Source organism: Halichoeres trimaculatus, unplaced genomic scaffold, assembly GCF_033239565.1.
Source record: "Halichoeres trimaculatus isolate MK-OKI-2021-1 unplaced genomic scaffold, fHalTri1.1 fHalTri1_scaffold_1, whole genome shotgun sequence".
Taxonomy (NCBI): domain Eukaryota; kingdom Metazoa; phylum Chordata; class Actinopteri; order Labriformes; family Labridae; genus Halichoeres; species Halichoeres trimaculatus.
Window position 1 is genome coordinate 1,183,272 of NW_027437179.1, and position 12,735 is coordinate 1,196,006.

The 12,735-nt window shown below is 40.9% G+C and overlaps 1 protein-coding gene across 1 annotated transcript; it reads right to left on the reverse strand.

The window, feature by feature from the left end:
• Window positions 1–4,955: 4,955 nt before the first annotated feature.
• Window positions 4,956–9,319, reverse strand: LOC141802004 (CMRF35-like molecule 8). The gene is made up of 6 exons (XM_074685427.1): window positions 9,115–9,319; window positions 8,691–8,990; window positions 7,572–7,649; window positions 7,400–7,483; window positions 7,041–7,096; window positions 4,956–6,144 (listed from the first exon to the last, which is right to left on the reverse strand). The coding sequence occupies exons 1-6, from the start codon at window positions 9,317–9,319 to the stop codon at window positions 5,860–5,862; spliced, it is 1,008 nt and encodes a 335-aa protein (XP_074541528.1). The 3' UTR covers window positions 4,956–5,859.
• Between the last annotated feature and the right edge of the window lie 3,416 nt (window positions 9,320–12,735).

Here is a 12,735-nt window from a genome sequence, read left to right on the forward strand (position 1 = left end):
ACCAAACAAAAAAAATAAAGTCCGCTTTTGGTCCGGACCAAACAAGTGGACCAAAGGACTTTTCTGGTCTGAATACAGCCTGAGTTTTTTTTCGTTTACTGTGTATCCTCTATCCTTTCACCTGATAACTTCTTCCAGTTTCTGGCACAGACATGGTCTCCATGGAATCAAGGTAGAGAGTTTTTCTTCTCCAAGGAACTTAATGTTTTTATCCTCTTAAAACACAAAAGCAGATGTAATGTCACCTTCACCTACTGGTAGGGATGGGAGAGTACGATACCAGGTATTGATATTGCTGCTCGTGAAGGCTGCCAATACCAGCAGCTGATACTCAAGGCGAGGAAATCTTGCGTCAAGCAAGAAGTTTCCGCTACTTGCTGCAGTTTAACACCACTACAAATGTGCATCAGGTCCTGTTCAGACAATATGAATAAGCCAGGGAGAGCTAGCAGTGAAACTTTTTTATTTTAAACTTCAGTTTACTGATAATGTGTCACTGTTTATTTAAATTTCATATACCAAAAGTACTAGTATTATCGGTTCTCGGTATCGGTAAGTGCTCAAGAGGGAGTACTCGAACTGGTATCGGTAACCTTTTCCACAAGTTGTACTTTAAATGCAGATACCTTTAACCTTTACTTGTTCCAAAGTACCAGTACTTTAGATTGAGTAAAATTTTTGGCTACTCTGCTCTCCTCTGCTCATGTTATGAACCTTTCTATTAAAAAAATAAATAAATAAAAAAACACTGAAGGAACTTTTTGGAAGGAAAAATACTCACTTTTATGCTTGAGACATGAGTCAATATTGCCACCTTGTGACCAAAATCTGCAACAACATGTTACTGTACCTCTCACTTAAAACCTGCTTCACATTTGGCTAATTCCACAACGTTACACTCAAAAGTAAACAAAAAAACATATCAGGCAACTGAGAAGTATCTCACACCAGTGGAAACTAACTAAATAAATGAACCGAATGGCTACATGTATTTGGGTTTCTGTTTATTTCTGTTAAGTAAAATGTAATGTATGTTTTTGTTAGTGTTATGTAATTGTGAGTGTTTAACAATGCATTTTATGTTATTCTTTTAGTAGAAAAACCCAGACTCATCACTGTAGCTCCAGCTGTTCTGCCTGTGTGCTGCTGAAAAGGAAAGAAAACATTTTCATATCGACCTCTCTGAGCCTTTTATTACTCCATGTACTCTGATTTGTTCCAGCCTACACACCAGCACGAACCTGTTCATTTTCTGTTACCCTTTGGTTTCAACAAATACAGTTTCTGTTCTAATTTACTGTTACACTGATCATAGCTGTTTTTGTGTATTTGTTTTTAAGAGTAAGAGTGTGTTTCAAACTGTTGCTGTAATTTAGTGGTTACCAGTTAACTTAGGTCATATAAATCATTTTATGTCCATCCTCTCCAGGTAAATACAGGTGTTATGGATTTATCATCCTCCAAATGTGTCATATTTATGATTCTACAGACTTACAACAACTCAACTGGACCAAAAAGGTCTTTCTCTGTCACTCTAGCATTAGCAGGCAGTGCCTTTGACTACTGACTTGGATTATGGAGCTACATCACTTTGTCCTCTGCCGTTCCTGCCAGATTCCCCTCAGGAACAGCTCTTTCTCTAAGGCTGAGAGAAACTGCTCCATGGACATCTGTGGGATTCAAAAGTCAATGTAGTCATTGTTAGCAGCTGCAATAAAGTTGTTGAATTCTAGTTGTTGTTATAGTTGTTCTGATTACTTCAAAAACACAACGTGATGCTGTGCCAAAAATCACAACAAAAACATGGCACATATATTACAGCACTGTTAAATGATTTAACAAAGCTTTGAGTACGTTTCACATTGCTTTGTAAAGGTTAGCGTTAGCCGACATTTATGTTACCTTAGCTTAGCTGAAGCAGCATGATAGATAAGAGTTTGTTAGCCTCTCATCTGCTAACCAGCAGACCCTGAACAAAAACATTCAGGTTAACAAACTAATGTGAAGCATGACTGTCTCACATTTTTGTCATACACACAACATCTCATTTTGAGGAATACGTTCTGAACGTTTTTTCTTAAAAAAAAAAACACTCATTCCTACAAAAACCAGCCATTGAGATCAGCTTCATTTCCCAGCACACCACAGGCTCGCAAATCACTCTTTAACACCCCCCTTAAGTTATGATAACAAGACAAACGTTGCCAGTTTGTATGCATACTTTGTCTCTTTTTTACCCCAACAACTTGAATCATATTCAACTTGGCGTGAAAAGATGTTGCACTGCAAGTGAAAGTGACTGTAGAACAGGGCCATAAAAAATGGCTGAAGGAGCTGATAATCATCATGGCCTTTGAAGGGTCACTGTGAAGAGCCAATAAGTGCTAGGATACATTTGAAAGAAAGCTGAAAGTCAGCTTAGTGTATGAATGATAAGGATGTAAACCAGGCTGAACAATGTCTAGAAAATTTACCATTTATTTGACTGGGAGTGAAATGAAGAAAAATGGAATATTTCTCTGTGTTTGGTTATGGAACAATGTCTTAAAGAAAATCACCTCAAACTGTGTGGTAAAACTTAGAAAGGAAATGTGGGCAGTGAGGTTCAGTCACGAGGTTCAGTCACGGGTAGGCAGAAGACAGAAAGCAAGTGGGGTTTGATGGAGGTGTTAGAAAAAAACACAAAGCAGTCAGTGCAGCTGTGGTAAAGACATCTGTCCTCTGAAAGATTAATGTTGAGGAATTAAACAATGAAAAAGTTCAAAAAAGTACTATGGCGCTCATTTGAAAATATTTTGCTCTCATTTGCATTTTTTAAATGAGATGTATTTTTAACAGTAATATTAATAGCATGAAATTAAATGATCATTGAGATACTTATGAGTTTATTTGCAGCCAACAAATATGAAAGACAAGAACACCAATCGAATGAAAATGCCTCAGAAATGTCAATCAGCCGATCTGCTGGATGAGCCACAAGCCCATGCCCAGACTGAACCATTGATCTATGGGGGGAGCTTGTGTTAACAGACACAGCTGCTTCCTCTCTGCAGTTTCCTGTTGTTTAAGACTTGATGCTGAAACTATGCTATTGAAATACAGACATTTCAACTGTTTGTAGGAAATGTCCTTTAATTTCTTTTTCTTGTATTTCTAAGAAAATATAAAACCAAAAAAGGAACTCTTTGTGCAACAAATTTGTTATTTGCTTGTGTGCACAGATCTTGGTCTGTGTTATCTTTGTGTGGAGACAAACATCAGCCAGTGGAAAAGTCTTTGAACAAACAGGGGTTCATATCAGTGCACAATATTATTCTGTTACTTTTCCTATTGCATTGTGGGAAACAATGAGCCCAGCAGGGTGCATTCTTTTCGATGCTCAAGCTTTATTGAATTCAAATAAAAAAAACAGGTGAGATGAGATGAGACGAGACGAGATGATATAAGATAAGATAAGATAAAGTAAGATAAGACAAGATAAGATAAGACAAGATAAGATAAGATAAGATAAGATAAGATAAGATAAGATAAGATAAGATAAGATAAGATAAGATAAGATAAGATAAGATAAGATAAGATACACCTTTATTGGGCCCACTACAGAGGACTCCAGAGGGCAGCTTAGGTGTAAGCTGAACTTCTTTACAGGTCTGTTAAGTCCTGTCCAGGAAAATTCCTCCTATGTGGCATTGGTGTCCGGTGTTAGCTCCATGAGCCTGATGCATGGTTAGCACGGCTAGCTTGTCCATCTTGTTGGAGATAGATGTTCCATTCTTCATAAGCATGGATGAAAGGACGGGTCAGTGTCTGCTTAGCTGTCACTGCAGCAGCAGCACATGGCCCTTGTGTCTCTCTCCTCAGCTTATGGGGAACATGGAGTCTAGCAGCAGTTAGCATGAACATGCTTTAGGCTGCTAACAGCTGATCCCATATGCAGAGAATGTGAGCAAATTAGCAAAATCAAAGGTTGGAAGGCTAGGAAGTGTAGAAAGATGAAGCATCAAGCAGGTTCCATCCATATCTTTAGAAAGACTTATTTTACAGTACGTTTTTAACAAGCTGGTGTGGTCATGTCAGCTCTGCTTCTTGTTACTTATCTATACATTTACATAATATTTACATAGTTATATGAATCTATAAAGCAGAGAAAAACATTATTGATAAGATAGAAAGACCTTTCAAACACTATAAAATGTATGCATGTATTTAAGAATGTTTTTAATTGGCCGTTGATTGGGGTCATTATTGTTTGTGGATAACATGACAGAGTTGGCTGTCATGATTATTTGGATAAAGACTTGGGGCTCTAATTTCGTAGACCAGGCGCAAGCGCAGGCGCACCTGCCCTGCGCCAGCCTTCGCCGTGCGGACAGGGCGTGACCAGCGCACTTTGCAAGTTTCCTGCAGTGCCAAGAGAGGCGCAGTCAAGGCGCAGAGAGGCGCAGAGCTGCGCGTCCACGCCTCCCTCTGGGCAAATGGCAGAGAGGGAGGAGAAAAGCCGTGAGTGGGTTTAACACAGCCGAGCGCTGTCTTCACCAATCAAATGAGCGCCTCACCTCGCCTATGAATGCCCTGCGGCCGAGGCGCAGCGTCTGATTGGTCTGAGTGATCTACAGCACCGTGGAAACAGTGTGCTGGAAAGACCCGATAGCGGAGACGGTCAGAGCCGCTGTCCCTGCAGCAGGAGAATGGACAGCGGGGCTCATAGGAGGACACGAAGCGCGTCACCTTGTGGGCCAGCTCCCGGGACAGATGTAATCTGTTCCTTTGTCATTCATAGGAGAACAAAATGAAGAGACAGTTACACAGCTGGCTTATCCATTCAGAATACTTTTGATCCACCTGCACTCCTGGTTTGTCATCAACAAATAGCAGATCCTTTGGTAATATACTGTATACTCTCCCAATGTCTCCACCTCATCCTCCTTACAATAATGTACTCCATCTTATTAGATCAGGTTCAAAATAAAGACTAAATCGGAGAAATATGGGAAATCACGGGTAAATCCTTAGTGACACATTTATTTAGTCTCTTTTTTCTTCGTCTTTTCTCTCCCTCTTTTCTTTGAATTAAATGAAATGAGAGAACCAGATATACTCAGTATCAGATGTTAAGGCTGTTTATTGTTTAATTGTAAGATGTGCATCAAACTTCCAGCTGCCGTCAGGTTAACTTTCCATTATGACAAACGGCTTTAATCTGACATCAGATGTGACGGGACAGTTAATATAGATATAAATGTATATGCAGGTTCAGACAGTTACATTAAATAGTGATTGCTGTGATTGTTTATTGCATTAAAATGTGCCTGACACTCTAGAAACCTGCCTCTGAGGCTTTGATGACGTGCGCACATGTGCACCTGTCACCTGTCAAATTACAGCTGCGTGGGGTGCGCTCCGCCTTGTGCCGAGGATAGACCAGGTTGGAGCTGGCGAGCTTTCAGCGCACTTTTTTTGGCACGAAATTGTCACTGCGCCAACATGAATCTGCTGACACCTCCCCCTGGTGTGCTGTCAACTCCCCCTGGCGTGCAGTCACACCCATCTCTGCACAGACGGTCTACCAAATTGTCAAATTGGCAGCGCACAGTGATGCGCCGCATGAAATTAGCACTGCGCAGGCTGCGCCAGGATTGCGCCCCCTGCGCTGCGCCACGAAATTAGAGCCCTTGGTCCTGAGGCAGACTAACACAGAGCCTGGACATGTTTCTATAATGTTGTCTTCAGCTGTTGAGGCTTTGGCTTTAGCTGAGACTGCTGGACACTCTTCTGATATCTGTATGAAAGTTTAAAAGATCTTTCTTTATATGAAGTACTTTGAAATAGATGATATGCTGTACAGTCCCACAGAGTGAGTTACTTTTTTTTGACTGTTGAGTAGAGAGGCTCCTCTGAAGCGACAGACTGATGGTTGGTGTGTGTGTCAGCTGGACTTGGTTTAACAGAGGAGTATTCACAGGCAGAGGAGCTGCGTTTGGGGATGGGTCTGTCACCAGCAGCTCTGTCAGAGCTCTGTTTGAATTCGATGGTGGAGTAAAGCAGCGAGACAGAAGGGTTTCTGGGAAAATCCACCGTGGCATAAACAGTTTTCATTGGGTCTGGATTGCGGATGCCCGCTGGTATCTCCTCGTAGAGGTAATTCTATCAGTAAAAAAGGTAAGGGTGGTGAACAGATCAAATGCAGTCTGAACATCAAACAAAAGTGATTCATGGTGGCAGTACAAACAGGCTGGAAACACAAGCATTAAAAACAAACAAACAAAGCAGAAGAGCAGAAGGCCTGTTGGTCAGACAACCAGAAAGTCCTTCTAGTCAGAGAATCAGAGGGTCTTTTTGTCAGAAAATCAGGAGGCCTGCTGTGCAGAAGGCCTTTTAGTCAAAAGCCCTTTTAGTCGAGTTTCAGAAGGCCCTTCCTGTCATAAAATCAGGTTGTATGTTAGTTATAAAATCAGAGGGCTTGTTAGTCAGAAGTAAAGGAGGCTACTTAGCCAAAACTTCAGAAGACACCTAAGCCAGAAGATCAAAAGGCCCTTTAGTCAGACAATCAGAAGGCCAGTAAGCCAAGCTTTAGAAGGCCCATTATTCAGAAAATCAGAAGGCTCATTTGCCAGAAGGCCTGTTTGTCAGACAATTAGTTTGGATTCAAAAATATTAAGTAAATCTAGACTAATTTCCTTTTTGGACCTCGACTAACAGGCCTCCAGATTTTCTGACTAACAGGCCTTCTGAAAATAGGCTGGTTCCCTGCTGGTTAGAGACAGGAAAGAAAGGGGTAGAGGTTTTCTGTACATGAGGCACACTTTACAGTTGCTGGTTCCTTTCTTTTTTGGTAGTCTGAAGGTTAACACCTCCTCTGCATCTAAAGGCACCATAACTCCACCTGTGCTTCACCTGAAGTAACCATAGCTCAACCTGTGCTTCACCCAAAGGCACCATTTCAATGTACCTACAGTTTATGTGACTGTATCTTCAAGATAATTTTGGGGTATCTTGTTATGTTGCTAAGACAAATTGCTAACACATATATGTCCTTTTACCTCCTTGTTGTGCTGAGCTGCTGCCGCTGCTCCACTCCTGGGCGGTTTGGAGAACCCTGACAGGAGGGCAGAAACAAGAGGAAAACTAAGACTCTGAAAAATAAACAGATTCTTTGCCTGAACTTTAAAGAGAGCACAGTAACAGATAAGAGCTTAGGTAACGGTGGTATGTGACTGTCAGTGAGTATGACCGCAGCTCAACAAAGATAAACTTTCAGGCATGTCTCAGACCACATTTAACCTCCAAGCCACACTGATCTGACGCCTTCATTTAGCTCAACAGGATACAGGTGTCCTCATTATGGTTTTGTTTGTGCAGTGTGTGCTGGTTCATGCTCTGTGGGTGATAAATCTCTTACATTTGTAGATAAGGACTGAAAGTAGCACGAGGAGCAGCAGCCCGATAACACTGACGATCACAGCGATGATGACCTTAGAGCCAACTGAAGGAAATATCAAGATTTAATCAAACAGACAATTTTGAATTTTAATCAAGCTCTGAAAACATCCTTCTCCTCAAGGTTTTCTCACCTGGACTCACACTGAGACTTTCTGTAGCTGCAGGAGGGGACTGAGTGGTGGAAGCAGGCGTAGTTGATGGTGATGGCGCTGAGAGAAGCAGAAGCTGGATCAGTAAAATTAAGGAAGATGACAAATATTGGTCATTTCAGCTTGACATGGTGTGACCTTGTAAATCAAAGAATTCCAGTTCTAGCCCTTCTGTCTCCCCTGTCCTCTCCTTTTTTTGCTGGGTTTAGGAGTTGAAGGCGGCTATGAGTAGTATAGGTGGTTTCAGTGTTGTCACTACCTGGAGCTCACGTGTAGCCCGCTAATAAAATCCAACGAAGAAGAAAAAAGTGACACAGTAAACAAAGAGCAATGATGGAAGGACATCCAGCAGTTCGTTGCTCTTTGTTATTGGCATGTGGATCTTTGTTACAAAGAACAATCAAGTTTTGTTTCAGAGAAGGCTGTGGACCGCCAGGAGGAACACAGCACCCGCTGTCACACAGGAAGTGACCATTCTTTCCACCAATCACAGACTGCAGTGTTTCCATCTCCACCTTCTGGGGTTGGATCAGTATGCCTGGCTCCCAACAGAAGGGTCCCAAAAAGTGGGACAGTACGAGTCGGTAATTTGGGGACCTGTCCTGGTTTTATTTGAAGGAAACACCATAAAATAAATGTGTGCTGTACTAAGACGAACTGAACCGAACTGAACCACATGGTGGAAACCAGTGTTTACTGAAACACCAGTGACAAGAAGTGCCCCCTTGGTAACCCCAGTGACATGAACTAATCCCATCTCAATCCTCTGAACACACTCTACAGTTTGATAAATATATTCAGTCAAAGTCACAAAGGTTTTAAAATGAAACCTCTATCCTGCCTGAGGGATGTTAGGGGTAAACATGAGCACATCACACCTTCTTGTCCCACCGAAACAAACAAAACCAAACCACATCCTGTGGCACCTTCCTCCACTCATGTTACTGTGGTTAAAAACAAATGCTCTTCTAACTGTGGTTTCTCTTTTCTAACTCCAGCAGACACTTTACTGCTTCTAGTCCTTTCTAAAAATGAAAAGGGGCTAGTTAACTTAAGGTGGACTGTGTTCATCATTTGCTCCTGATCAGATTGAATCCTCACCTACATTCATAGAGAGTCTGTGGTAGATAATGATACTGTGAGTGTTTTTTGCTCCACACCAGTATGTCCCGTTGTCCTCTGCTTTGACATCTCTCACTGTGATGGTGATATTTCTCTTCTTTGTGTCATCCTCCATGGAAAACTTCCCATTGGTCTTATTGTTGCTGCTGATAACAGTTTGACATTCAGATGGATGGTCCCCCTTACAGATGAATTTAGATTCTGGATCACCTTCAAAGTATTGACACCAGTACAACAAAGGCTTTCCAACAGCTGGATCCTTCGTAAAGACTCGAATACCTGTGGACAGACAGACAGACAGACAGACAGACAGACAGACAGACAGACAGACAGCACTGAACATATCTGACAACATGTTTAAGAGTCACCTTCATATCAGAAGTGTCAGAGGAGAGTGGCTCACCTTTAAACTTTAGATTTATCTTCCTGACTCCAGCTCGGAAACTCTCCAATCTAAGTCCACACCAGTAGATGCCCTGATCCTCAGAGGAGACCTCACTAATGGATATGTTGAGGCCACTGTTAGTTCGTGTGAAACTGAACTTCCCAGCTGATGAAACATCCTCACAGAGGGGACTGTGTTTTTTCTGATCTTTGCACAAAAACATTCCATCTAAGTTGTATTCATGGTCTGGGCTTTCACATGTGATGGTGGTTTTACTTTTTTTGTACATTGTTTGGTTTAAAGGTCTCTCGCATGAAACTCTTTCTGCAAATAAACACACACACACACACACACACACACACACACACACACACACACACACACACACACACACACACACACACACACACACACATACACACACACACAAACAGAAAGTTAACATGATAGATCAGTCGTAGAAAACCAAACACAGCTACAGTATAAATCTCCTCATATAAAGACATATGGAATAGAATAGAATAGAATAGAATAGAATAGAATAGAATACAAAATACTTTATATATCCCTGAGGGGAAATTCAAGAGCAGTCACAGCAGCTATCAAGTAAACAAAAGAAAGAAAGTTTATAGAAAGTGCAAAAGTGCCCATAAGAACATAGCTGCTGACAGTTTGTCCATCATTGTCCAGTCAGCCAGCCTCCAGCTCCACAGGGTCCAGGACTGAGCCTCCCCAGCAGTCTGTTCAGTCTCTGTCTCCTGGATCCTGTCTGCTCACAGCAGGTGAAGCTCCTCCAATGTGGCGTTGGTGTCGATTGTTAGCTCCGTTAGCCGTGTCTGTGAATAGCATGATGCTACGCTGCCCTCTGGTATTCCGTCTGTTGCTAGGTTAGCACAGCTAGCTCGTCCATCTTATTGGAGATAGATCTTACGTTCCCAATAACAATGGATGGAAGGACAGATCGGTGTCATCACTTCTTAGCTCACACCTGAGAACCAGCACGTCGTCCTCACCTCCTTCTCCTCACCTTGAGGGAAATCATTAGGCCTTCCACCAGTTAGCGTTGACATGCTACAGGCTGCTAACAGCTGAGTTCACATGTAAACAATGAGACCATGGATCTCCAGACAAACAGGAGCAAAAATAGTAAAAAAAAAATATCACAGAAGACAAAACCAGTTTGGTTTTCATGACCAACAAATAAGCCATACAAATTAATGATCCACTCCAAATACAAAGATGACAAAAAAGAGATTAAAAAAAATCTAAAAAAAAAAAAAAAAAGAAGAGAGGGCTGCTGTGGCAGGCAGCCACAATGGGGGCACCTAGCAACAACAGGCCAGAATGGCTCAGTAACTGAAAAACACAGGAAAAGAAAAAGTGACTCTTACCTGGATCCAGACTAATTTTGATGGTGTCTGATTGTGTTTTAGGTGAATTAGGACGAATGTCAAAGTTACAATTCCACTCCCCAGCATCCTGAGTTTGAAGCTGTTTGATGAGCACTTTCAGACTTTGCCCATTTTTGTCATGGTACCCTGAAACTCTGTCTTTTGTTATCCACCCATCAGCTTTGGTACTTTGTATAACTGTTTTTTTTCCATTCAATAAACTGATGAATTTGCACTTTGACTCTGGTTTAGGACATTTGCAGGTGAACTCGACCCATCCTCCCACACATCCCTTCACTTCAGTGGAGGCCTCACAGCCTGTGGATGAGAGGAAGAAGATTACATCAGGTCAAACTTATCCTCACTGAGCCTGCTCCACAGACGGTATGAAACAGGTCGTAGTCTCTGTGGCGTCAGCCTTCTGTTCAGGACCAGAGCAATGTAGCTGATCGTTGGCAGAGGCCAAATTGGACAATGCTGACTTCAGAAGCGTTTGAGCATCAACACCAACAGCTACACAACAGACCTGCCATTCACATTGGCTGAGCCTCTGATTGGACAAACTCTCTGACCTTAACTCATTGATCTGTACTGATTGATCTTAACTCGTTGAACTTAACTCATTGAAACCCATTAATCTTTACTGATTGATCTTAAGTCTTTAGACTTAAATCATCGACCTTAACTCATTGATCTTACCTCATCGATCTTACCTCATCTATTTTAACTCATTTATCTAACTCAATGATCTTAACTCATTGTTATTGCCTGAACGGTCTGCACTCACTGATTTTAGCTCATCGATCTGAACTCATAGATCTTAACTTTTCGATCTTAACTAGTCAGTCTTAACTCACTGATCTACACTCATTGATCTTAACTCATTGATTTCAACTCATCCATCTTAACTTATTGTTCTTACCTTATCGGTCTTAACTCACTGATTTTAACTCAATGATCTTAACTCATTGATCTTAACTATTCAGCCTTAACTCACTGATCAAAATTCATTGATCTTAACTCATTGATCTTAACTCATTGTTCCTACCTTATCGGTCTTATCTCACTTATTTAACTCATCAAACTTAACTCATTGGTCTTAACTCACTGATCTAAATTCATTGATCTTAACTCACTGATCTTAACTCACTGATCTTGACTCATTGCTCTTAACTCAATGATCTTAACTCATCTATTTTAACTCATTATTCTTAACTCATTGTTTGTACCTGAATGGTCTTAACTAACTGATTTTGACTTATTGATCTTAACTTTTTGATCTTAACTAGTCAGTCCTAACTCACTGATCTAAACTCATTGATCTTAACTCACTCGTCTTAACTCATTGATCTTAACTTATCGGTTTAACGCATTGATCTATTAAACAACCAAAAACCTGTCCGGCACTGTTTATAGAATTATGAGTCACCAAAGAGTAGACCAAATCTGAGTCAGATTTCCCAGCTCACCTTCAGGGAATCATTGTTTTAGGGCTTTTTCACCTTTGTTGATAAGGGAGAGAGAGAGATTTCTTCTCCAACTGTTTAACCACCAGTGAGATTTCTGCACCTGCACTTAAAAAACTTTTTGTCTTGTCTAAAATAGACATGAGCGACTTTCACTTCTGCTCCTATCGCCCTGTTTTCAAACCCGACTCCACAATAAAATTACTGACGGATGAATCCTCTGTCAGGAGGACAAACTTGTGTTTACCTGTTTGTAAAGACAAAATAAAGCTCTGAGACCAGACACAGAGAGGTTTGTCAGGATTTACCACCAACAGACAGCAGATTCACCAAATTCAAGATACATGATCTGATCTGAGGAAGGTTTTATCACACGTTTGAAAGTCATTTGCTCAGTGTGTTTCTCATTAAATAAAGTTACAAATACATTTTCTATTCCACAGACCATAGTCAGATGACATGAACTAAAGACAATCAAAACATCAAAATGCTTCAAAAATAAGAGTTGAGTGATTCAACAATGAAAGACGATGAGGGACAGAAGACTTCTGATATTAAATTTAGAATTCTGAAGAAGAGATTTTTTTTTAGAAATTCTCATATTTAAGTCAGAATTAGAGATATATCTTGCTTAGAATCATAGAAATAAGACTTTAATGTCATACCTGTAGAGTTCTGTGCGGAAGAAGTTAGAAAAGAATTATCTAACCCTAACCTTAGAATTCTAGAGTTTTTTATTCTGACTTTAATTTATTGTTTTCTTTGGAAAACGAAACAGAGAT

Bases quoted from the DNA above. Each gene is read 5' to 3' on its own strand.
- LOC141802004 (XM_074685427.1), bottom strand. From the start codon at position 9,319: ATGTTTTTGTGCAAAGATCAGAAAAAACACAGTCCCCTCTGTGAGGAT. The intron at 7,650-8,690 runs GTGAGGATTCAA...TGCTTCTCTCAG, and splicing joins CAGACTCTCTATGAATGTAG to CGCCATCACCATCAACTACG. The intron at 7,484-7,571 runs GTGAGAAAACCT...TATTTCCTTCAG, and splicing joins AAGTCTCAGTGTGAGTCCAG to TTGGCTCTAAGGTCATCATC.